This window comes from Doryrhamphus excisus, linkage group LG13 (genome assembly GCF_037039965.1).
Source record: "Doryrhamphus excisus strain RoL-2023G ecotype Guam linkage group LG13, RoL_Dexc_Guam_v1.1, whole genome shotgun sequence".
Classification (NCBI taxonomy): domain Eukaryota; kingdom Metazoa; phylum Chordata; class Actinopteri; order Syngnathiformes; family Syngnathidae; genus Doryrhamphus; species Doryrhamphus excisus.
This window is the reverse complement of record NC_136369.1, coordinates 19648656-19675145: the sequence shown is the minus strand read 5'-3', so window position 1 is coordinate 19675145 and position 26490 is coordinate 19648656. Positions and strand designations below refer to the sequence as shown.

Here is a 26490-nt window from a genome sequence, read left to right as displayed (position 1 = left end):
TACTGCAGAATTTTCCATTTCGACTAAATTACGCCACCCTTTGCACACACCCCCTTAATGTAAATAAATGCCCTCGTCTATCATGCCGCCATTTTCAGTTGTTTATGGTAATGGTAATGGTTTTATTTCATTTGAACATGCATCAGATTCCAATTGAGTGCATCCCATAATCAGTTCCCAGTTCCACATGTCCAAAAGGAGTAGGAAGAAGCAAAGCTTATTAAATCCTACCCCTCCATCTGGTACTTTTACAATCAGTAACGGTTACATTTGTTCACTTCCTGCTTTCCTAATATAATTTAATTTTTTTTTAATTTTAATTTTAATTTTAATTTTAATTTTAATTTTAATTTTAATTTTAATTTTAATTTTAATTTTAATTTTAATTTTAATTTTAATTTTAATTTTAATTTTAATTTTAATTTTAATTTTAATTTTAATTGCATATGCATTATTTTCGCTGTTTATTTTAGAAATAAGGAGTTAGTATGTTCTGTAAGTGGCTCTATCCTCAGTGTGATCCGAACTCCAAGGGTTCAAACTGTCAGATGGATGATAATATGGTCCAAAACCCCATCAAAAAGTATTTTGGGTAGTTTTTGGGTCATCAATGAAATATCTCATACTTCAACTCCGCCAATAATCTTGTTTGTGTGCTCTTTTAGTGTCGTATACGTGCCTATCATTGTATCGTTGTGATAAAAATGCCGACTAACTTCTTTTAGCGCTTGACGGCCAATGAACGGCGAGGTTAGCTAAAAGGTTATGTTACGTAAGTCCATGTATGCATATTGCTGCATGTCCTTGGCTTGGCGTTCCTTGCGTCAATGGATGGCGCGGCCACGTGTGAGGCCCTTTGTCTGCGGCCAGCTGCGAGAGGAGTCGGGGTTTGTGACACAGCCAGCCTGCTGGCAGCTGCGACAACACTCGCACCGGCCGGGCGGCGGACATCGGGCAAAAAGAGATCGAGAAAGAGAGAGCGAGAGAGAGAAAGCAGACCTGGGACACGACAGGACCTCCAGGGGCCGTCTGCGGAGGCTGCGCGGGCTGGGAGGCGGCCTGGGCCGGGGCCGGGACCGGGGCCTGAGGGGCCATAACCACGGGGGTCTGCTGCGGAGCCGTCACCGCCACGGCCGGCGCCACGGGGCCCTTCTGCAAAGAGCGAGGAGGGAGACAAGAGAGATAAACAGGACGTGACGCCTGGCTCGCAGCAAGGCCACGGAGAACAGGAGGGCGGGCGCCGCGGCACTCCTGTCACATCTGGTGCGACGACTTCTTGGACATCGCTTAACAGACAAGGAGGACGTCAGGAGGAGGAGGTGGGGGGGGGGAATGGGGGGTCGGTGACGAGCTGGAGGCTGAGAAAGGCTTTTTCTTGGTGGTTACATACCTGACAAGGAAGACCTGCTTTTAAGGGTTGGGGTTCGCGTTTCCTCCACCTTTACACCTCGCCAATACGCGAGGGAATAAACGACCAGAAAATGACTCTAAAGCAGTCTGACAATCTTTAGTAAACTCCCCAGGCCGTGTTCACACTGGGCTCCGACGCAGCATCCGCGTCATGTGATCACATCAGGCAGCTCCAAGACCAGGTGTGAACGGCGCTACAATGCACTACGTGGCGAACGCAACCATCTCAAGTACGGGGCACAAAAAAAACCTCACGAAAATGAGTACACCCCTCACATTTCCTTTAAGAGTCTTTTGGCAAGCTTGCCTAAAGCGGAGCATGACGGGAGGGCTGCACGAGTGCTGCCGCCAATGGCATGCATTGTGAAGCAGAGCACGGTCACTTCTCCTTTCATGGGCCCTTTAAGAATGTTTTGGTGATAGCATAGCATGGTGGTAGGGCTGCACAAGTGCTGCCCGAGAGATGTGGTTCATTGAGCACAGCCTCTTCTCTTTTCGTGGGGCCTTCAAGAGTCTTTTGGCAAGCTTGGCTACAGCAGAGCATAGCGGGAGGGCTGCACGAATGCTGCCGGCTCTGGGAGAGCTGTGGTTCATTGAGCACAGCCTCTTCTCTTTTCATGGGGCTTTTAAGAGTCTTTTGGCAAGCTTGGCTACAGCAGAGCATAGCGGGAGGGCTGCACGAGTGCTGCTGACAGTGGGAGAGCTGCGGTTCAATGAGCACGGCCACCTCTCTTTTCATGGGGCCTTTAAGAGTATTTTGGTGAGCTTGCCAACAGCATAGCATGGCGGTAGGGCTGCACGAGTGCTGTTGGCTCTGGGAGAGCTGCGGGTCATTGAGCACAGCCACCTCTCTTTTCATGGGGCCTTTAAGAGTCTTTTGGCAAGCTTGACTACAGCAAAGCATAGCGGGAGGGCTACATGAGTGCTGCCGCCGAAGGGATGCATTGTGAAGCAGATCAGAGTCTTTTGGCAAGCTTGCCCACAGCAGAACATTGTGGTAGGGCTGCTCGAGTGCTGCCGGCTCTGGGAGAGAGCTGCGGTTCATTGAGCACGGCCATCTCTCTTTTCATGTGCCTTTAAGAGTCTTTTGGCAAGCTTGGCTACAGCAGAGTATGGCAGAAGGGCTGCACGAGTGCTGTTGGCTCGGGGAGAGCTGTGGTTCATTGAGCATGGCCATCTCTCTTTTCATGGGGCATTTAAGAGTCTTTTGGCAAGCGTGGCTACAGCAGAGTATGGTGGTAGGGCTACACGAGTGCTGCCGCCAATGGGATGCATTATGAAACAGAGCACAGTCACTCCTCCTTTCATGGAGCCTTTAAGAGTCTATTGGTGAGCTTGCCTACAGCGGAGCATGGCGGTAGGGCTGCACGAGTGCTGCCGGCTCTGGGGGAGCTGCGGTTCATTGAGCGAAAACATGAATTCCAACATGTACCATGACATTGCGAAGCAGGAGCAAGGAAGAGGAGCATGACTTTCCCATATTCCAATTCCAATTGCTGTCCAAGCTGTACGCTGACTACTCGGAAGTATACTCATGTTTACTTTCCATGTATTGTCCCTTGATAATATATCATGAAATACCTGTACTTGTTGAAATGTGAGGGGTGTACTCACTTTTGCCAGGGGCCCTCAATAGGCGGCTCGTGGGCCATATCCGGCCTGTTAATGCCTTTTATGTGGCCTGTAAAAAAACAACCCCTGAAGCAGAGGTGCCCATTTTCTGTGATCTATAGAATAGCTCAGTGGGTTAGCGGATGGGGGTTCGAATCCCAAAGTGTACATTTAAAAAAAAAATTTTTTTTTTTTTTTTACAAACCAGAGTTAACGATTTTGTCATACCTGGCACTGGCAGGAAGACGGCGCCAGTGCACAATTTCCATCTATACCAATCCGGCCCCCAATTGTGGACCCCTGCTGTGTCCAGTCAGGTTTCAATAAAATGTTACAAAGAAAAAAAATTGAGTTCTCTCACTGGGCGGAGTGCGGGACAGGATGTAGAAGAGGAGGAGGAGGAGGAAGAAGAAGAAGAAGAGGAGGTCTGAAGAGCAGGGCTGGAAGGAGTGGGAGAGGGAGACGGCGCCACCTTAGCCGGGGTCAAAGGGCACTGCCGGGTGGTCTGAGAGGTCACTGTAGACTGTGGCAAGCAGAGAAAGAGAAAGAGAGAGAGAGAGAGGGAATAAATAAAAAACAAAAACAAAGAATAATAATAATATCAGTAGAAGTACAATTTAAGAGGGTCAAAGGTGAGCTTAAGCAGAGAGAGCGGCAGGACAGGGTCAAAGGTCACAAAGGCGGGCAGAACGGTCTTGATTGATTTGCAAAACATCACAAATGACACCGACTTTCATCGAGCTAGCTAGCTAGCAAGCAGACGCGGCAACATCGATTAAGAGAAATCTCGCTCTGCATGATTTGCTGCTGCCCTATACAACAGAGAAAGGACAGGGAGACCTGGCAGGATAAAAAACACACATGAAGGTAACATTTTTTGCATACAATACAAAACATTTCAATAAAGATTGGTTGAAAAAAACATGGCTGCCATTAAACCAAATATATTTTGCGTCATTAAGCATAAACAACCATGATGGCCGCCGCTAATGTACACAAAGTCAACTGCGGAGGAACAGGAGGGAGAAGAGGGAGGAGGAGGAGGGGGGAGTAAAAAGTTTCACAGGATCTAAAATGTACTGAAGTGCTCGGGGACGTTGGTGTATGAGACAAGGAGAGCATGGGGCGGGGGGGTTGACACGCGTGTGCACGAAGCCACAGGGTGCATCCCACCGCCGGCTACGCCACGCTGTCGCCATATCCCCGCTTCTTCTCCTCGTACGCTGGCACCAAAGCCTCGTTAGCTTTTTTTTTTTTTAAATAATCAAGCAGTTGGGATGATGAATGATTGAGGAGGCATGGAAGGAAGGAAGCTCAGGATGCCTTCTCCCCCCTCGGGGGGGTCTGCGGTAAAGACTGACAGGCCCGACAGTGCAGGTTGAGCTCTGGGAATAAACACCATTCCCTTTCATTTCCCGACCCGCTCCTGCTTTTCCTGATGAGGGGGGGCAACAACACGGCGACCCGCTACCGTGTCACCGGTGTTGCCAGAGGGGGGGCTTCCTGACATAGGATGGGTAAAGGTTATTTTGTCTCAAAAACACAACACAATAAGTTGTACAAAAGTGTCATTTCTAATTCTGCTGCTTTAAACTCATTATTATCATAACTGGATTAAAAGTGAGTATTATCATATTTAAAGTGTCTAATTTTTGATACATATCTTGTATTGTGCGTATCAAGTGTACCTAATGTTGTAGCAAGTGAGTGTGGAAGTTCTGTGTAATGTCGCCCTCTAGTGACGGATGGTTGTCCTTGCATTTATTTGAAACACAAAGGACTTGTGATTCAATTTAAATAGTTTTTATTTTTTTACTTCAAAAAACGTAAATGACATTGACTATATCCTTTAAATCAGGGTCGTCCAAACCCTTTCCAACGACGGCCAACTAAATTAAAGTATGCAACTTTTATATTTTGTAAAGCAACACATATGTTATGTCATACTGTATATAACATTTCAGCTTTTGTTTTTAATTCGACAATTATCTCAACTTTCCCCTTATATAATCTTTGTAAATGTTCTTTTTTGTAATATTAGGACTTTATTCACATATTATTTTGACTTTATTCCCATAATATAACAATAATATAACAATATTTTAATATCTATTTTACTATTTTATTTCTTCTTTTATCTTTTATTTTTGGGTTAAATTCAATTTGTGCCTTTTTTTTGGCATTTTATTTATTTTATTAAAATAAATTTTTACATAATATATTTTTTATATAAAATATATTTTATTATTTATTATTATTATTTAATAATTTAATTATATTTCAGTTTGGACTCTAATAATAATCAGACTGTGCTTACGGAATAACAAACAAAAAACAGACTGTGTATATATATATATATATATATTATGTATTTATGTATTTAGTTATACTGAATATTTTGTATTTTAATTTTTAATAGATGTGTCTGCTCCTACTTCACCAAAATAAATTCCTAGTATGTGTTTGATCATACCAGGCAATAAACAATTTCTGATTCTGATAATATTATAACTTTATTTCTTTTGTTTCAAATAATTGTCTGTGTTTAATAAAATAATGTATTATTAATGTATTATATTATGTATTATACCTCCCATGACGTGCATTGTTAGCTAGCTAATATTAACCAATTTTCTCTCGTTTTGCACAGAAAATGTGTCAGTTTCATATAAGGATTATGAATGAAGGTCCAAAAAATTGTTTTTTTTTTTGTGCAGTTCTCCTTTAAACATATGCAAAAGTCGAATAAGTGGGAATTGTGATTATAGGGCCCTTTAAATACATTTTAGAAATGTAAACATTTGTCTTCAGTGACAAAAAAACTATCTTAGATAAATGATCGTCTTCCACAAAGAAATAATTGACTGTAAAAATGAAACGGCAGCCCAATAAAAACGTGTAATATAAAAACTATTTCCAACCCTTACAACTTTATGGTTTGTCTGTAGCGACAGACGAGTCTTCACCTTTCATTGCCTCCAATTGCGTGTGTCGTTCCGATGCGGCGCGATCACTTGCTGTTATTATTATTATTATTGCTATTATTAATGTGCTCCATTAAAAAGGACAATATGTGCCATAAAGACGTCAACATCAGAAGGCTGGGCAAGTGCATTAGCTGCCTGTACGTTCCTTTTTTTTTTTTTTTTTTTTGCATGAGTGATGTATGCACAGGTGATAATAAGCAAAATCCCATGCATGATTCAGTAGATGATTAACTGGAAGAGCCTATAAAGTCATTAGGCAGCCTCGGTGACGTTAATTCAGCCTTTCATCACGGCCAATACACGCAATAATATTAACGAGCATTAATTTGCCCTAATTACACTAGTCTTAGTCACGGCCCAATTAGGCTGCAGAAGAGACTTGTCATCATAATAATGAAATGCAGTCTAATTAGCCTGATTTCATTTAACAAAAGGTCACCGGATTAAGCCCCGCCCTTTTGTGGGAATCTGGCGGTAAAGTCCGGGTGGTTAGGAAATATCGGCGAGGAATCTGTTCAATTGTGGAGCCGATAAGGACTTATTTTCAAAGAAGTAAATAAGCTTAATGAAGCTTAATGACAGACTTCAGGCAGAGGTGGGTATCTATTTATTATTATTATTATTATTATTATTATTCATTTAATCGGGCGCTGATCCACGTAGGACTGTTAGGGCGTGGCGGATATCTGCTCCCGACTAAATGCCAGTCAAATGATTTTCAAGGAAAATAGTCGCTCAAAAATCCAGACTTGAGACACAGCGGTAGAGTAGCGTCCTGGCTGCTCAGTACAATATGGCTCAAGCAAGAATCAAGTCAACATTGAGCAAAGTAAGAAGAACCGAATGTATGCCAGCCATATGACAGGCGTGGTTCTGTTATTAAGCACAGACAGCAAAAACACTAGTCAAAGATCCTCTATATGACAGAGCACTTCTGTCATATTTTGTTTTGAAGAACTGTTTTGAAGAACTGTTTTGAAGAGCACGCTGTAAAAATGCCAGTAAAATATTCTCCTGTACGTGACGGGTGAGTTGAGCTGTTTTTAAGCACCTACTTGTCAAAGATCCTCTACGTTACAGGAGCACTCAGCAGTTTGTTTTTAATTGCATACAGCAAAAACACTTGTCAAAGATCCTCTATATGACAGGACGTGCTGTTTATAAGCACCTATGGCAGGAATACGAGTCAAAAATCCTCTATATACAACAGCAGCGTTCTGCTGTTTTTATGCACCTATATCAAAAACGCTAGTCAAAGATCCTCTATATATGACTGCAGCATTCTGCTGTTTTTAAGCACCTATGGCAAAATCGCTAGTCAAAGATCCTCTATATTACAGGACGTGTTGTTTATAAGCACCTATGGCAAAAACGCTAATCAAAGATCCTCTATATATGACAACAGCATTCTGCTGTTTTTAAGCACCTATGGCAAAAACGCTAGTCAAAGATCCTCTATATACGACAGCAGCATTCTGCTGTTTTTATGCACCTATGGCAAAAATGCTAGTCAAAGATCCTCTATATATGAAAGCAGCATTCTGCTGTTTTTAAGCACCTATGGCAAAAACGCTAGTCAAAGATCCTCTATATTACAGGACATGTTTTTAAGCACCTATGGCAAAAACGCTAGTCAAAGATCCTCTATATATGACAGCAGTGTTCTGCTGTTTTTAAGCACCGATGGGAAAAACGCTAGTCAAAGATCCTCTATATATGACAGCAGCGTTCTGCTGTTTTTAAGCACCAATGTCAAAAACACTAGTCAAAGATCCTCTATGACAGGAGGACTCTGCTGAAAAAAGGCTAGTCAAAGAGCCATGATACAACAGGAGCGCGCCGCTGTTATACTTTAAAAAGACTAGTCAAAGATCCTCCAAATGACAAAAGACCTACTGCAGAAACGCTTGTTGAAGACCATCTCTTGTGACCATCTGTTGTTATTTATGTTGATAATTATTCATGCTGGCAACAGTTTGACCCTGGAACAGATCATTTCTACTTCCATTACGTCCAATGATAAATAAGGGAGGCTATGAGGTTGAGCAGCATCCCAAAGAGATTAAAACAGGAGTTAGATTGTATTCCTGATTACCATGAAGATTCCCATTACCTGTGGCGTTGTGACCCTGAAGGACGCCCCCGTGGTGGGGGTGGCAGGTCGTGGCGAGATGTTATTCTGGGCCTGGGCCTGACCCTGGGCTTGGGCCTGAGCCTGGGCTTGAGCTTGAGCCAAGGCCTGCTGAGGAACCAACACCAGCTGGCCCAGCTCAGTCCGGACCAACACCATGCCTGAGGAAGCATGGGGACATTCATTAGCAGGACACATTGTGGGGGGGGGGGGACAAAAAACAATCAAAAACAAACAATAAAAATAAAAGATAATTGGAACAATCCTGAAAGTTTGCTATTCCATCATTTTGGATTAAAGTTCATGGGAACTATCCAGAACTTTCCACAATGGCATTCAAGACATTGCTGCCGTTCTCATTCGCTCATTCATTCTTTCCTCTAGAAAACAAACTCCAGGCTCACTCATCAAGGATTGTTGTACAGGGAGAAGTTCCTTGTTCTGTCATTTTGGATTAAAGTGACAGGAACCATCCTGAACATACCACTGTTGCATTAAAGACGTTGCTGTTATTCTTATTCTGTCAGTCCTTCCTCTAGAAAGCAAATTCCAGGCTCACTCATCAAGGATTGTTGTACAGGGAGAAGTTCCTTGTTCTGTCATTTTGGATTAAAGTTACAGGACCTATATTGAACATACCACAGTGACATTGCTGTCATTCTTTCCTCTAGAAAACAAACTCAAAACTCACACATCAAGGATCGTTGCACCGGGAAAGGTTCCCTCTTTTGTCATTTTGGATTAAAGTTACAGGAACTACCCTGAACATACCACTATTGCATTGAAGACGTTGCTGTCATTCCCTCCTCTAGAAAACAAACTCCAGGCTGACTCATCAAGGATTGTTGTACAGGGAGAAGTTCCTTGTTCCGACATTTTGGATTACAGTTACAGGAACTATCCTGAACATACCATGATGGTGAAGACATTGCTGACATTCTTATCCTGTCATTCTCTGCTCAAGAAAACAAACTCCAGCCTCACACATCCAGGGTTGTTGTGCAGTGCAGGGAGATGCTCCTTGTGCCGTCATTTTGGATTAAAGTTACAGGAACTATCCTGAACCTACCACTAATGCATTGACGATGTTGCTGTCATTCTTTCCTCTAGAAAACAAACACCAGCCTCACTCATCAAGGATTGTTGTGCGGAGAGAAGTTCCTTGTTGTGTCATTTTGGATTAATGTTACAGAAAATATCCTGAACATAAAACGGTGGCATTGAAGACATTGTTGTCATTCTTATTACTTCCTCTAGAAATTGAACTCCAGCCTTACTCATCAAGGATTGTTGTGCCGAGAGAAGTTCCTTGTTGTGTCATTTTGGATTAAAGTTACAGAAAACATTCTGAACATAAAACTGTGGCATTGAAGACATTGTTGTCATTCTTATTACTTCCTCTAGAAATTAAACTTCAGGCTCACACATCAAGGATTGTTGTACAGGGAGAAGTTCCTTATTGTGTCATTTTGGATTAAAGTTACAGAAAATATCCTGAACATAAAACTGCGGCATTAAAGGCATTGTTGTCATTCTTATTACTTCGTCTAGAAATTAAACTCCAGGTTCACACATCAAGGATTGTTGTACAAGGAGAAGTTCCTTGTTCTGTCATTTTGGATTAAAGTTACAGAAAATATCCTGAACATAAAACGGTGGCATTGAAGACATTGTTGTCATTCTTATTACTTCCTCTAGAAATTGAACTCCAGCCTCACTCATCAAGGATTCTTGTGCCGAGAGAAGTTCCTTGTTATGTCATTTTGGATTAAAGTTACCTAAAATATCCTGAACATAAAACGGTGGCATTGAAGACATTGTTGTCATTCTTATTACTTCCTCTAGAAATTGAACTCCAGGCTCACACATCAAGGATTGTTGTACAGGGAGAAGTTCCTTGTTGTGTCATTTTGGATTAAAGTTACAGAAAATATCCTGAATTTCCCACAATGTCGCCATTTCTGTCAAATGACTTGCGCAAGACAAGACACTCTCTGCAGACAACTACAAAGCAAGAGCAAAAACATGCTGCGCCTGTCACTCAAACACATCAGACTAACATCAAACTCCAGACTAGCGATGATGACGATGATGAGTCTGTATTCATTTAGTGGGGTCTTGTACAATGTTTCTGCTTGACATTTTGGCTCTTGGCACATGACTAGAGCGTTAAGTATGAGGTCTGGAGCACACCTCTCTGTGGTTTGACAAAAACAAGCCGGTCTTGGGGCTCAAACAGTTTTTGGGGGCCACCGTTCTAAAGAGACAATCATTGTTTTGACTTATTGGTCGAGGGTGTCTCCCTGCTTACCAGGTGGGATGGTGAAGCCGGGGGGAAGCTGGATGGTGGTCTGCTGCTGGGGCGGTCTAACAATAAGTTGGGGCGCTACCAGCCTCTGAGGTGCCGTCAGTCCGGGCCGGGTCTGAGCCGGCGCCGTCGGCGAGGCAGCAGCGGGCCGGACCGTGTTGATTGTAGTGGTCACCGATGTGGTTTGACCGCCTACGCAGCTTGTTGTCATGGCGGTGGCCACTGAGGTGGTGGTGGCGGTGGTCGTCGTAGTGGTGGTCAGAGGCTGACTTGTTGCTGTGGTTGTTGTAGGTGTCGTTGCCATGGCAACAGAGGAAACAGTGTTTATGACTGAGCCGGATGGGACAACTTTGGACTGACATTCGTCTGTGCCGGAAGCCCCCGCAGAGTCAGCTTTGCTGTGGTTCTCCTGGGCAGGCGGCGATGAGGACGAGGACGGGGAGGTGACCGGTGAGGTCCGGGAGCCCTGCTGGGTCAAGGCTGACACGCTAGTTCCGTTCTGGGCGATGCTGGCCACGATGTGACTGGGGAGTCGCTGCAAGGCGATGGTTGGGGTCCCCCGGTCCAGGGCAATGGCCGACTGGCCTGCAGCCAAGCTGGAGTTCGCTAGGCTGAACGTTGACGTGCTGATGGGGCTGCTCACCGGTGGGGTGCAGTTCGGTGTGGGGGTACCGGTGTCCAAGGAAGTGGATTCTTCGCTATTCCGTCTGGTGGCAACAGCGGCACCGTTCAAACTCTTAATCCGAACAGAGGCGCAACGTCGCGGGGTGGCTGGTCGTCTTTTTGCGGGATTGGCGTCCGCAGCAGGTTCGCCTGAGACCGGGGAAGCTTTCGAAGGGAGCCCGGCTTCGGCGGTGCTGATGCTGGCTGGTGGGGAAGATGACACGCCGCCGGACGCGGTTAGTGTTGTGATGGATGCTCCATGTGATTGAGAGCCGCTGTTGCTGGCAGCCGGAGCCGAAGCGATGGAGGGCTCACCGGAGGAAGGGACGCAACCCAGGGAAGGAGATGTGACAGCTTTATCGTCGTTAGAGTTAAAATCCTGGTGCATATCGGCTTTATATCGGCGCCCTTGTTGTTGTTGGTCTACTGTTGTGGAGCCCAGCGGAGCTGCTAGCGTTTTTCCCAAGTGATGGTTAGCGGGGGCAACCGAGCCAGCGCCTCGGCTTTCGTCTGCTTTAACCGCGGAGTTGCTCTGGCCAGCGAGTTGAGACTCCAGCGATCCCACCAGGTCGCTCACAGCCTTCTCGTCCACCTCGGAAAAGAGCATATCTTCCAGGGGGTCGGAGGCGCCCGCCATCTCTGATCTCCGATTGCTGTCTTTTTTTTTTTTTTTTTTTGCTTTCGCACTGCGCATGCGTGTTACCAGGCATTGTGGGAACGAGTCTGACGTCATTTTACATTTTTTTACAGAGAGGCGGGCTTGCGATTCTTTTCAAGTGTTACATTATTTATAATATTGATCTTCATGCGAAATCATATTACATTGTGTAGGTTTTATTGAGCAGAAGTTAGTGTTCTGCGAGTTATATTTCTACGGGAACATGTGTGATGGCAGGTTATGGGGGCAGGGCGTAGAGATCCCGTGGAATATCGCGATACAACAAAATGGCAGCATACTGAATCTTCCTCGTTTATTTCCTCAAAACAGATCAGTTCTTCCCATTATTCGCGAATAATATCACAGATGCATTATGTAATGTTTGAAAAGTAATTAGGTTTTAACTTTATTGTTGAAATAAAAAAGAAGAGGCAGTGGGGGTGGAACCTTACGAAGCCACAGCCTTCTTCCCCCACAATCCTTAGCGGCGGGTGAAAATAACCAACACGGCCATGTCGTGTCGTAGAAATCAATTTGTGAACGGACAACAGAAACTCACTTCTTAACTTTCTCCAGTGGGATTGCATTCGAATTACTGGCCCAATCTTAACATATCAGACGCCATTTTTGACACAAAACATTTCAGGTCAAACCGGTGCTTACTAAAGAGAAGAAAAAATGAGCGGAGGAGGAACGCCGTACATCGGCAGCAAAATTAGTCTCATCTCCAAGGCCGAGATTCGCTATGAAGGAATTTTGTATACAATTGACACTGAAAACTCAACAGTAGCCCTTGCTAAAGGTAGGCCAAGTCAACAAACGATGTGTTTTATAAGTAAAAAAAATTACAGGGCAACATTGGTCGGCAATGACACCGTGTTTTGTCGTAGTTAGCTAGCTAGCTTACAGGCTAACGCTAAGCTAGCCGATTGGCGATCAAGCTAATGTGCGCCCTTTGTTTACGTTGTTGAAGCTAACTTTGTGCTGTTAAGTAAGAGTTTCTTATTTACTAATGGACCCTCTAAAACTACCTTTTTATACATTTCAACCGAAGATAGTTTGCTTAGGGATCCCATGATAATATACATTTGAAGCAAGCATTTATCAAATTATTGTTTTTACAACTACAAGTGAGGTGGTAAATACATATTAATATCCACCAACAATTATGACAAGACAGAGATTAAAGCTGAAATTACCTTTATAAATATACTTTTTTAGCTTTGTGATGTCATCTAAAATGTGCATTGACAGGATGGGCTGGACTGTCACTCTGCTGTGACCGATTGGAACTAATCTCTCCTGTCCACCCCCCCCCCCCCCCCCCCCCCCCCAACAGTTCGCTCTTTTGGTACTGAAGACAGACCTACCGAGCGGCCCATTCCACCTCGGGATGAAGTGTTTGAGTACATCATCTTCCGAGGCAGTGACATTAAGGACTTGACCGTTTGCGAGCCGCCCAAGGCGACCAGCAGCCTCCCTCAGGACCCGGCCATAGTCCAAGTAAGTCCCACATGTTCGTTCAACATCATGGTAGACATTAATATGCATTAGTTTCTAAATGTTATGAAACTATCGCATCCATGCGTTGAATCAGAGAAGAGACACAGGTGGGAGCAATTAAGTTGACGACTGCTGACTTACTGAGGGGGGGACTCAAATATTAAAATGACACGTACAGCATGTCATCAAAACAATTTCTGTAATGCCAAATACATTTTACATTGCAGCGTGTATTATTTTAATCAAGGGTTGTTCATTTACTTGTTAAAAATAGAGGCCTGGTATTCTGTTCTCATTTGACTCAAATCCACTTGATCACTATATGACAAAATACATCTTTTAGATTTAGGCCACAAGTGTGATTGATTAACAATAACTAATTTTGGCAATCAATGTCTAAGTAATGTCTATACCAATGTCTTTGTTGTCCTAGTCGTCCATTGGAACCACCAGCAGCAGTGCACCGGCAGCATCATCGTCCTCATCATTCCCATCTGCTGCCTCCTATGCCCCCTTCAGGGCCCCAGTCCAAACGTATGGACAGTTTGGCGTCGCACCCCTCGGAGCTCAGCAGTTTGGGGCTGCCGGAGGTAAGAAGAAATGATAACGTAATAAAAACACCGCAACGGGACACTCGATTACAATAAAATGTATGGTGAAAATGTGTAGAACCTTAATCCTTCACTGGTACCCTTCTGTGAAGAAGGTCTATAATTGGAATTCTCTCCAGAAATGTTAAACACTTGCATTCACGGGTGCCCGCTTTAGTATCATTACTCAAAGCGCTTGTTAGAGTGGTTACTCCATCTTGGCTGTTAGTATACATGTTTTATATTTGTGTCGTCCGTGCTGTGAAGGACGTGCCAGTCCTCAGCTGGACCCTCTTGCAAAGAGTTCCACCCTGGAGCAGAAGGTGCAGGCCCCCGCCTCGGCTGTCCTGGCGGCACCCGCACCGGTCGGGCAAAGGAGTCAGATGGCAGCACCCCCCCGACTCGCTGGAGCCTCGACTGTTAGCCAGAAGCCTCCTGACCTCCTGGAGCAGAGAAAAGGTGAGTGGAGTTAACTTCAGGTTTGACACGCGTGAATATTCTCGTCTTTTAACGTCCTTTTTTTTTTCAGCTCCCGAGGCGGCCAGAATGACTCAAGTGGATAATGAACAAAATGCTATGGAAAACCGGGATCCCAACAGGCGTCAAGCTGGTGAGTAGTTTGCATCATGGCTTATGAGGGGAGATTCATGACGTCTTAGTTACCACCTACTTAAGCTGTCCTCCACTTGTGTGTGGTACATAATGATAATAATAATGTCTGGGAAAAATGATATTTTTGTTTGAAAACACAAAATGGCTACAAAAACATCACAACATAAAGTGCCGAAGCATAACCTAGAGACTTTTGTCTTTTCGTGTAAGCTATTTGTCATTTCTACAATTTGGATAAGCAACAAGACTTTTGTCAGGCACAGTATGACTCTCCGAGCACGCACGCACGCACACACAAGCATGTGATTGACAGCCCTTTGCCTCCCCTCAGCTGGCATTCAGGCCAACCGCCGCGGGGGGCGCGGACGAGGAAACCGCAGCCGAGGCAAAATGAATGTGCGCAGGGACGGGCTCATGAAGTTCGAGGAGGACTTTGATTTCGAGACGGCCAACGCTCAGTTCCACAAGGACGACATCGACAAGGAGCTGCAGACCAAACTCAAGCTGAAAGGTGCCGCGCACACACAAACACACACACACACACACACACTCGCTCACAGTTTGGGGTAATAAACTTTTTATTTTTATAACCCGCAGACGACAAGGCTGAAAAGGCGCTGAACGGGGAAGAAACCGAACAGGAGCATCCTGCGAGCGAAGCGGCTGCCGAGGAAGAGGAGGCCGTGATCAACGCCTACTACGATAAGACCAAGTCCTTCTTTGACAACTTGTCCTGCAACGACTCCAAGTACTTACACATACACTGGAACCTCTAAACTTGTACACTCGTTACCTTGGGTTATCATACGCATACACTGGAACCTCTAAACTTGTACACTCGTTACCTTGGGTTATCATACGCATACACTGGAACCTCTAAACTTGTACACTCGTTACCTTGGGTTATCATACGCATACACTGGAACCTCTAAACTTGTACACTCGTTACCTTGGGTTATCATACACATACACTGGAACCTCTAAACTTGTACACTCGTTACCTTGGGTTATCATACACATACACTGGAACCTCTAAACTTGTACACTCGTTACCTTGGGTTATCATACACATACACTGGAACCTCTAAACTTGTACACTCGTTACCTTGGGTTATCATACGCATACACTGGAACCTCTAAACTTGTACACTCGTTACCTTGGGTTATCATACACATACATATATCATATATCACACGACATAAAATGCCCATTGTTTGTATTTTTATGATGCAAACTGCTTAATTTCCAATGTTCCAATATTTGACTAATATTTGGCCATATTCAACCACAAAATAATTCATTTTTTGAAAAACCCGAGTTAAGCGTGCGGGAGCGATGTTTGAACCCCAAGGCCCGAGGTAGGACAGTAGAAATGATCTGTTCCAGGGTCAAACTGTCACCTTTATAAAAAAACAGCCAATGTTCATTCTGCTCACATTCATGGAGTGTTCAACTTTGGAGGTGCCGCTGTTTTGTTTTTTTTTTTTTTTTTTTGTTAGCATAAATGTTAGAATGATCGCGTCTATTCAGCTAACCAGCACGTCGTCTTTAGTCGCCCGGTGCCTGGTTAGGTAGGATCGAGGGGGATTGGGTATGATTGACAGGAAGGTGCAAAGGAAGGACCCATAAGAGGATGACTTAGTAACGTGTTGTCTGAAACACTAATGCATTGTTGTTTTGGTTGTGTTGCAGTCGATCAAACGAAGGATTTTCAAGGTAAGTCGCGTTTAAATTCTTGTTTGAGTCTTTTTACATGAATTTCCATTCCATAGCCAAGCATGTTTTTGTTTTATGTCAAAGAGATCGGAGGCCGACCTGGGCTGAGGAGAGACGCATGAACGCCGAGACGTTCGGCATCCCCATGAGGCACAACCGAGGCCGAGGGGGCTTCCGCGGCCGAGGCTTCATGGGGCCCCGAGGTGGGCGGGGGCGGCCGTCGAGTCGAGGCTCCTTCGGGCCGCCTCGCGGAGCGCCGCCCGGCTTCAGGGGCGGATTCAGGGGAGGACGAGGAGGCCGGGATTTCTCCGACTATGAATACTCGGTAAACGACCTTGACGTGCGGGAGTGAAGATGAAGACTTTGACCTTGACGGGAATTTGTGGTTTGTCTTCCAGAAGGACAACAAGGTGGCAGCGTAGCTTCCCAGACTTGGAGACCAATAGTAGCTCTTCAACAAGGAAATACTCACTTTCAACAAATGTTCTCCGGTCCGACATTTGCCGGGACGGAAGAAGACGCTCACTCAGCAGGGTCGTCCTCTCACCGGCTCCCCTTGTCCCCCGTCCCCCTTTTTTGGTCTTTTGTTGTTTCATTCATTAACTGCTGTGTAAAAAATAAGTTGTTCTCTTTGCAGCGACCTGTTTGTACCGTGCGCTAGATAGCTTTATTTTTTTGTCTCCTTTTTCTATTATTACTGCCATTTTTTTTGGGGGGTGGAATGCCGCAAAGGCCGTGTCGAGGCGGTCCAAAGGAAAAACCAAATTTGAACGCAGGAACGTGCACTTCTTCCACTTTGTGCGATTTTTTTTTTTTTTTTTTTTTTTTAAAGGCGTTCCCGCTTGTGTTGGCTGAAAGGACAAAGACCCGCATCCTCCCGTTGACTCGTCTTATTTTCCTACGAACGCTTTAGTAGTTAGCCTGCCAAAAAAAGTTAGCATTCTGTCAAACGTCTCGTCTCTCGTACTTAACCACGTCAGCCATTTCCCACTCAGTTAAGTTTACTGAAGGATCCCCAAATTCTGTGAAGCGCTCCTGTGAAGGTTTTTGTTTTTATTTCTCCTTTGTGTGACCCCAAGATGTCACAGAATTTCCTCTTATTTCTTTCTTTTTGGGCTCTTGGTGTGTTTATATTTAGGGAGTGCCTTCAACGGGAGGGATTTTTCTACAGTTCTCCCTTTAATGTAAGCTTATGGCAAATGTATTGAAAATGAAGCACTATGAGGTGAGAACAGAGCTGAATGGAGGGAGGGAGGGGAGGGGGGGGTAATGGGGGGGTGGTTCTGCAGAACTTAGGACGGCATTGTTTGTAAATGTGCTGTTTCAAGTCAAATGTTGCACAGATAAGCCGGACACTGCATGATAGCCTGATTAGCCAGGCCAGTCAATTGAGTTATTGACAAGGAACCAACATTGTTGTTTTTTTTCCTAAAAGTTTGTTACCTCCAGCTTCTGGAAATTGGAGTTGTTTTCTTGGGAATTATCAGCAAAATTCAGTTTTTACATAAAAACAATAAAGACTTCAAAAGAGTAATAAAATCTGTGTGTTTTTTTTATTATTATTGTAAAGTGTTGTGACTGGACAAGGTAATTAAGGACAGGAGATTTTCAACCACATTTGTGGTTTAAAAGAAGAGATCCCTCGTTCATAGACTATACTTTAATACTTTACCATTTTAAATGAGTCAAGTCTTTTACTAAACTATAATTATGTTCATGTTTAAAAAAAGTTGTCAAGCAGTAAAAAAGGGCCCACTTTTGCTGCATGCTTTGAATGGGAAAGAGTAGTGCCATCTGGTGGACAAATACAAAAATGTATTATTACAAGATAATTACATTAATTGTAGTAATATAATTAATATAATATACATTTTATTTGTACAGCGCTTTTCAAAATACTCAAAAGACACTTTACGGAAAAATGTGGATTTTCTATCCACTGCAGATGGGCATACTCTATTTCCAAATAGCTAAAAGTTACTAATACATTATTTTAAAATATTAATCTTGCCACTCACAGTCTAAAAAGTATTAAAAGAAAAATGTTAGCTTATAATTTCATTACTATACTTTTGAGAACAACAAGCAAACAAGGAAAACTCTTACCTTCGCCACATTTCTGCCTCCATGTTTGTTTAGCCAGGGTGTTTATTTTTTATTGTCCGGTAGAGGGCGCTACTTGTACATGTTGGAGATACAGTTCCGTTCCCGAAGACAGAAAACCAACAAGGAAGACGCCCCTTGAAATCCAGCCAAATGGAGTTTTGTACTGTACTGTATACATGTTTAAAATTTACTCAGTATTATTAATTATAGCAAACTGTTAATCCAAGTTGTTTGGAGTCCAAAAAACCTGGAGTCCAAATCCGTAAAAACAAAAAATCACGATCTTAAAAAGCTAATGCATATGGAGGTTTGTTTAGCTAGGATGCATGACGTAATTGTTTTTGGCTGCTACTCTCTTCCGGTGCGCTAGATGGCGCTGTGAGCTGATTGGCTAGAATGTTGCGTTGGTTTCCCTTAACAGTAGAAGAGCTTCAACAAGGAAATGAAAGATGTCGATTGTTTTTGTGCCTAAAAAGCTTCGCGGCGAGGCTAAAATCAACCAAGAAACCATACAAAGGGTAGGCCACAACAACAACGAATCTGAATGAAATAATTATAATTATTATGCAATGAAACCACATTTATTCGTTATAGTATTTACGGTATCAGTAGCATGTTATGCTAGCAATGGCGGCGAGGCGACAACGGCTTTCTGGAAAACTTACCGTTTTTGCTGTTTCTGTGCTTTTTTGTAGCTTTTAGACGAAAACGACCAGTTAATAAGATGCATTGCCGACTACTTGAAAAAGGGACGTGCTGTGGAGTGTGTCAAGTAAGTTCTTAACAACTCAATCTTCTTGTTAGCTTCTAGTGCTAGTGCTAGTTAGCAACCATCACTTTACGGTCGTTGGTGTCGGTGACCGAAATGGAACAATATTGCTTCTTCCTGCCCCAAACAGGTACCAACAGTTCCTGCACCGTAATATAGTCTACCTGGCAACCATCGCAGATGCCAGCCCCGCCGGCAGCACATCAGGCAACACGTCACAGCCCACAGGTGTGTCCTCAACACTTTGCATTCTTTTTGCTGTGTTTTCTTATCATAAACATTTTTGTTGTGCTTGTTTGTCACCAGCGTGATCACAGCTCAGCATCGACGCAGACGAAGGAAGCTTATTGCTGTGTTCTTCATTTTCCACCACTCCAAATGCGGAAACCTGGAACATTCATTCATTTATTTTGTTGTAATTTATTGAGAGTATTGGCTCAATATTATGAGGAAAAATTGGTTTTGTCATAACTATTCATCTTATGAAAGTGTAAAAAAAAAGTATTAAGTTATAAAATCATGAATATCATAGAATCACACATCTGTCACAAGTCTTTGGTAGTATTATGTAATATTTATTCTTGTAAAAATATTTTCTTCTATGATTTTTTTCTCATATGATAAAAGTCCAGGTGTAATAAAAAAAAATCTCTAACTTTATTCTGGTTTTCACTCCTGTGATAACATTTTATTTGTAATGTTTTTCTGTAAAAAAAAATAAACTATTGTTACAAAACTTATGTTTCCTTGATATGTTCACCTGTAAATCCAAATGAAAATACTTGCATTCATTCATTTATCCTGTCTTGATGTCTCTTTTTATTATTAAAAAAAACTTTATTTAATGTAAAGCCACAACAGTATTAGGTGATCTTAATACTCTGAGAATAAAACTGCGATTTTGAGAGAAAAGTTGTCTGGAACACTTTACAAGAAGGTACACAAAAACCTAACCACTACTCACCAGTTCCTCAGTAACTACTCTGTATGTGCCTTTGACGATGGTTCCTCTGTAACTACTCTATGTATGTGCCATAGTTCCTCAGTAACTACTCTATATGTATGTGCCATAGGTAGCTAATGATTAGTTCCTTAGAAACTACTCTAAATGTACGTACTTTAGTTCCTCAGTAACTACTCTGTATGAGCTTTAGTCATTAGTTCCTCAGTAACTACTCAAGATGTGCCTTAATCATTAGTTCAGTAAGTACTCTGAATGTATGTGCCGTAGTCACTACTTCAAGTCGTCCTTCGTTCCTCAGTAACTACTCCAAAGTCACATGCCTTAGTCACTAGTTCCTTGGTAACTACTCTAAATGTATGTACCTAAGTTCCTCAGTAACTAAATTACTTGTTAGTTCCTCAGCAACTACTCCAGTCACATGCCTTAGTCACTAGTTCCTCGGTAACTACTCAAAATGTATGTACATAAATGCCTCGGTAACTAAACTACTCTAAAGTCACATGCCTTAGTCACTAGTTCCTTGGTAACTACTCTAAATGTACCTACCTAAGTTCCTTAGTGACTAAGTTACTCATTAGTTCCTCAGTAACTACTCTAAAGCCACATGCCTTAGTCACTAGTTCCTCTGTAACTACTCAAAATGTATGTACATACGTTGCTCAGTAACTACTCTAAAGTCACATGCCTTAGTCACTAGTTCCTCGGTAACTACTCAAAATGTATGTACATAAGTTCCTCAATAACTACTCTAAAGTCACATGCCTTAGTCACAGGTGCCTTGGTAACTACTCTAAGTGTATGTACCTAAGTTCCTTGGTGACTAAGTTACTCATTAGCTCCTCAGCAACTACTCTCAAAATGTACATGTACATAAGTTCCTCAGTAACTACTCCAACTTGATGTGCCTAAATACCGAGGCCTAATAAATTCAGCCATGAAAAAAATGAGCCATAAAAAGGAGAAAACATTTTCAAATTGCTAGTTATTTTTATTCTTTTTTTGCATTGCTGGTACACTTGGGGAGACTTTTTTTTTTTTGAAGGTGCCAGCTCAAAGGAACAAGAAGCAACATAAGCCAAGCAGCCCTCCCCAGCCCCCCCCCCCCTTCACGTCATCTATGTTATCATTTATTTTCATTTGAGCCACTAATAAGTCAACCAATTGACACGGCTGAGAAAAAGCTAACACGTTTTGTCATTGGATGTCTTTAGAAAAAAAATCAGAATATTAGGGAGAGAACACAGAACCCCAAAATGAGAAAAGAAAAAGCAAACAAACCATATATATATACATACATATATCTATATGTATACATATACATATATATGTTTGATTATTAACTATAAAAAGATATATATTTATATGTATATACAGCAAACTGTAAACATTTTAAGTATGTTAGTTTTTTCTGAAAACATGGTGTCATTATCATAAATACAGGCAACATTGGCATCGGCAAACATCCACTAAACAAAAAAAAAAACAAAAACATTCCGGGCGATAAGCGGCGCCCATAGAAAGCAATCAAAAAAAAAAAAAAAGTGTTTTATTTCTTATTTTTTTTGGTAAAGATGGAGGACAAAATGCGCTTTTTTTCACATCGGCGGGAAAATAACAGTTGAAAAAAAAAAAAAAATTCTCTCCCTCTCTTGTTGTAGGAGGACATACAGTCGTGGTAAATAGAAAAATAAGTAATACTGTCAATACTTGGACCAGAGAAAGGACGACACACGTGAAGACGAAGAAGAAGAAGAAGATGAAGAAGAAGAAGAAGAGTTGGTGTCAAAGCGCTAACTTCATATCTCCTGCTTTGGTTGCAAAGGACGCCCGAGGACTGAAGTGCTATGGTCGATTCCAACATGGCACATTTGTTGCTGCTTGGATAAGAGAAAAAAAAAACTATACTTATAGTAGTAGTAGTAGTAGTAGTAGTAATAGTAGTAGTAGTAGTGTCCATTAACGTGTGCTGAGCCCGCTCAAAGCCTGGTGGTAAAAAGTGTGTATTTCGTCAATGGCCGTACATTTTGGCAGTTACAGCTTATGTTACGTTACGTCGTTTCAAGCGGTCTCCAGCTCTTGCCTGAGGGGGGCGCCACTGCCCGCCGCAGACAGAGAAACCAACACCATGGCCGCCGCCTGTTTAGTCATCATGGCATGGGGACTCGGGGGTTGGGGGGTTGGGGGGGCGAGTAGGTACACAGGAGTAGGAGGGCCACACTGAAAAAACGGGAAAAAAACAGTTCTAAAGTTATAGAAACTTATTTGTCGATTTGTCAAGTTTACGATAAAAACAAAATAAAATCTTTAAAATGACAATTTTTTTTCTTGGGGGATTTGCGAGAATAAAGTAAAAAAAAAAACTGTACGAGAATAAAGTCGTACATTTATGAAAATAAAGTCATAAATTTACAACTTTTTTTCTCGTAGATTTACGAGAAAAAAAACAAAATAAAATCTTTAAAATGACAATTTTTTTTTCTTGGGGGATTTGCGAGAATAAAGTAAAAAAAAACTGTACGAGAATAAAGTCGTACATTTATGAAAATAAAGTCATAAATGTACAACTTTTTTTCTCGTAGATTTACGAGAAAAAAACCAAAATAAAATCTTTAAAATGACAATTTTTTTCTGGGGGAAATTGTCAAAATAGTTTCATCATTTTATTGTCGGAACGTTACCCCCGCCCTCTCATAACATACCAAAACTCTGAACACTTTTTTTTTTTTACTAGTATAAAATTGGCACAAATTCGGAAGTCATTTTCGTATGCCGACGTATTTGGGACATATTGAAAAAAAAAATCTGAATTCAAGAGCAAAGTCGTAAATTTATGAGAATAAAGTCGTAAATTTACTAGAATAAAGTAAGACACTTTACGACGCTAAAAACATACATTTGCGAGAATAAAGTAAAAAAAATGTACGAGAATAAAGTCGTACATTTATGAAAATAAAGTCATAAATTTATGAAAATAAAGTCGTAAATGTAGAACTTTTTTTCTCGTAGTTTTACGAGAAAAAAAATAACATTAAGTCTTTAAAATGACAATTTTTTTCTGGGGGAAATTGTCAAAATAGTTTCAACATTTCATTGTCGGAACGTTACCACCCCCCACCCCCCTATAACATACCAGAACTCTGAACACTTTTTTTTGTACTAGTATAAAATTGGCACAAATTCGGAAGTCGGAAAATGTTAGTCATTTTCGTACGCCGACGTATTTGGGACGTATTGAAAAAAAAATCTGATTTCGAGAGCAAAGTCGTAAATTTAAGAGAATAAAGTTGTACATTTACTAGCATAAAGTTACGATGCTAAAAACACACATTTATGAGAATAAAGTTGTACATTCATGAATATAAAGTCGTAAATTTACAACTTTTTTTTCTCTAACAATTACAAGAAAAACGCATAAACTAAAATCGCATTTCCCTTTGCCCATGGCCCATTATCACGTAAGACGTCATATCGCTGTCTCAGGCAATACAGAGTATTAAAACAGTTTTGAGAATTCGAGAACGTCAAGAAAATCGTAAATTTACAAGAAAAAAGTCGTAGTCGTATTACATTTGCCCATGTAGCCGTTTCAGGCAATGCTGTTAGGACAGAGTATTAAAGTGTTGAGATTTTTTTACATTTACAACAAAAAAGTCGTACATTTACGAGGAAAAAAATCATCAATTTGCAAGAATAAAGCCGTAAATTTACGAGAAAAAAGTCATAATATCACTTTTGCCCGTCTAGCCGTTTCAGGCAATGCTGTTAGGACAGAGTATTAAAGTCATGAGCTTTTTCTACATTCACGACAAAAAAGTCATACATTTACAAGAAAAAAAAAGTCATGGATTTGCAAGAATAAAGTCGTAAATTTAGGAGAGAGAAAAAGGTGTAGCGCTATGACAATAAAATAATTATTTAAAAAGTTGTTAATATTACTTTACTACAAAAAATTTTACGCAAAAAGCATAAGCATAATCCGGTCAATGTTAACTTTTTTTTTTTTTTACTAGTCGAAGTAACTCTAATTCTAAGATTACTTTTGTCAAGAAAAATACGTCAAGATATCACCAGAATAAGGTTGTATTTTGTACTTTAGAAATATTCCAAGAATAAAGTCGCAAAAGCTGTGAGAATAAAGTCAGAATATTACAAGAGCGATGTTCCGAGAATTAAATCGAAATTTTGCAGTCAGATTTCAGTCACGAAAAAATCCTATTGTGAGAATATTGTTACATATTTTTTAAGAAAATGCATGTCATGCACGACATCTTTCAAGAAAAATAGGTCATATTACAAGAATAAAGTCGCACCGCTAGGCGACTAAAGTCGACCAAACTTGTGGTATTTCATTACAAAACGTGATGAGAATAAATATGTCAGTACAGTATGTTTGTGTAAAAGTTGTATATAGAAATGTAATTTTTTTTTCAAGAAAAAGTTGTAATGCTATTGAAAAAAATATCATTTATGAAAAACTGTATTTTTCATTTGTCAATTTTCTTCATTTGAAGTTGTCATATTTTTGTATATTTTGAATTTACAAGAATAAAACTTTTCCAGAAAAAGTCGTAGTACAAAAACTTCATTTATTGTATTTATTTTTGTATTTATTCAAGAAAAATACCCCGGAATGAAGTCTTTTATGAAAAAAGTCATGCCATTTTATTTCCCCAAGGAAAAAACTGTCATATTTTGATAATAAAGTGTTACTTTTGTTTGTTTTAATGGTGAAACGTTCCATTTAAAAAATAAATGTCGTGATATTACAACAACAAAAAAAAATCGGAATTTTTTTAATTCGATTTTTTTCGAAGAAAAAAAACTTAATATTTAATTAACAAAGTCATGTTTTCTCAAGAAAAAAAGTCTGAATATTTGATTAACATGGTTGTGTGGGCTTTTTTTTGTTGGGAAAAATAGTATACTACATGAATAAAGTCCTAATATTTGATTATTGAAAAATAGTATACTACATGAATAAAGTCCTAATATTTGATTATTGAAAAATAGTATACTACATGAATAAAGTCCTAATATTTGATTACTGAAATAAAAAGTACAGTAGAAGAAGTCATGTTACAAGAATAGATGATCTTTCTGGAGAAAAATAAAGGTTGTATTTTTCAAGTTTAAACGCCTTGTTTACTACGACTGTATTGTGGCGGTAGTACTGTTAGAGTTGTGAGTGTGGCCCTCATAGTCGTGTGTACTGTTGTGTACAAATACTTTGAGTGTGTTGAGTATTTACTTGTCAGTACTGGTGCAGGAAGGAGGGCCTGTGCTCGTGTTTTAAGGGGAAGGCCTTGAAGCCCTTGTTCATGGCTTTCAGCTGCTGCTGTTGTTGTTGTTGTTGTTGTTGTTGTTGCGTCTGCTGCGTTTGCGTCTGCTGCTGCTGGGCGAAGGGGAAAGGCGAGGAGATAGCGGGCGCCGGCGAGCACTCGCTGGCCGCCGACCATACGGGCGACTGGAGCATCTGCATGGAGTCGCTCCACTGCGACGACGGCGGCAGGAGGTTCATCTGGTACAAGGAAGAGCTGGGATTGGCTGCCGCCGCCGCCGCCGCCGCCGCCGCCGCCGCCGCCGCCGTCAAGCTGCTGTGGGCCGAGTGCTGCCACGGCGCTTTGGGAGGCCATGTTTTTGTTTTGCTGTCCTGCGGAGCATTTTGGAAAAATGAATGAAATCATATTACATGTGTTAAGTCCATTTAAAAGAAAAAATCTTTAAAAAACATAAAAAAAACAAATATTGTGTAAAAAAAAAAAAAGTAAAAAAACTAGGAAAACCAAGTTCTAGTAGTAATTATACTATTAGTAGTTACTAGAAATATTTATAAATAAAATAAGATATAAATAAAATATTTTTATAAATTAAAAAAATATATGTTTAAATGTTGTACTTTTTCCAAGTAAAAAATGTCAGAATATTCAAAAAAAAAAACATAATATTCTGAAAATAGGAAAAACAAGTTCTAGTAGTAATTATACTACTAGTATTTACTCGTAGTTATAAATATTTGTAAATAAAATAAGTTCTAAATAAAATATTTTTATAAATGAAAAAAATACGTTTAAATGTTGTAGTACTTTTTCCAAGTAAAAAATGTCAGAATATTCAAAAAAAACTATTTCTAAATAAAATAAGTTATAAATAAAATATTTTTATAATTACAATTTTGAATTACTAGAATTAAGTCATATTTCTTCAAGCATTTCCAAGAATAACAGTGTATTTTTATTTTTATAATTATTATTATTATTATTATTTTTTTAAGACTAGTAGTGTTTTTCCATGAGAAAAAAAAGTCTTATGAGAATTAATTTGTTTTCAAAAAACAATAATGTCATAATATTCTGAAAAGTCACATTTTCTAAAGAAAATAATATTATTAACTATTTTCAAGAAAAAAACTAGTGTGTAAAAAGTACTTTGAATATTACAAATAAGTAATAATATTCAATGTA

General features: G+C 40.8%; 4 protein-coding genes across 7 annotated transcripts in view; 2 read left to right on the top strand and 2 right to left on the bottom strand.

The window, feature by feature from the left end:
• The window catches only part of LOC131139092 (transcription initiation factor TFIID subunit 4), a 113966-nt gene extending 102196 nt beyond the window's left edge, over positions 1 to 11770 (bottom strand). The window contains exons 1-4 of one of the 2 annotated variants that reach the window (XM_058088356.2): positions 10451 to 11770; positions 8122 to 8300; positions 3383 to 3544; positions 1000 to 1152 (exon numbers count right to left, since the gene is read on the bottom strand). In XM_058088356.2, the coding sequence (XP_057944339.2) occupies positions 1000 to 1152; positions 3383 to 3544; positions 8122 to 8300; positions 10451 to 11747 (1791 nt within the window). In that variant the 5' untranslated portion in view covers positions 11748 to 11770. The remainder of the gene's footprint in view (positions 1 to 999; positions 1153 to 3382; positions 3545 to 8121; positions 8301 to 10450) is intronic. The other variant, XM_058088358.2, reaches the window with a different exon arrangement.
• Positions 11771 to 12151: 381 nt separating this feature from the next.
• lsm14ab (LSM14A mRNA processing body assembly factor b) lies at positions 12152 to 17729 on the top strand. The gene is made up of 10 exons (XM_058088359.2): positions 12152 to 12570; positions 13108 to 13271; positions 13705 to 13861; positions 14129 to 14320; positions 14391 to 14471; positions 14805 to 14984; positions 15071 to 15221; positions 16167 to 16190; positions 16275 to 16515; positions 16589 to 17729. Exons 1-10 carry the CDS (start codon positions 12447 to 12449, stop codon positions 16610 to 16612), a joined length of 1338 nt encoding a protein of 445 aa, XP_057944342.2. The 5' UTR covers positions 12152 to 12446; the 3' UTR covers positions 16613 to 17729.
• Positions 17730 to 18655: 926 nt separating this feature from the next.
• Positions 18656 to 19795, top strand: ss18l2 (ss18, like 2). The gene is made up of 4 exons (XM_058089236.2): positions 18656 to 18814; positions 18992 to 19068; positions 19196 to 19293; positions 19372 to 19795. The coding sequence occupies exons 1-4, from the start codon at positions 18746 to 18748 to the stop codon at positions 19374 to 19376; spliced, it is 249 nt and encodes an 82-aa protein (XP_057945219.2). The 5' UTR covers positions 18656 to 18745; the 3' UTR covers positions 19377 to 19795.
• Positions 19796 to 21579: 1784 nt separating this feature from the next.
• garre1 (granule associated Rac and RHOG effector 1) overlaps positions 21580 to 26490 on the bottom strand; it is a 39216-nt gene continuing 34305 nt past the window's right edge. Inside the window, exons 14-15 of one of the 3 annotated variants that reach the window (XM_058088843.2) lie at positions 25278 to 25679; positions 21580 to 22246 (exon numbers count right to left, since the gene is read on the bottom strand). In XM_058088843.2, the coding sequence (XP_057944826.2) occupies positions 25281 to 25679 (399 nt within the window). In that variant the 3' untranslated portion in view covers positions 21580 to 22246; positions 25278 to 25280. Of the gene's footprint in view, positions 22247 to 24520; positions 25680 to 26490 lie in introns of those variants that run through there. The other 2 variants (XR_013629684.1, XM_058088842.2) reach the window with 2 other exon arrangements.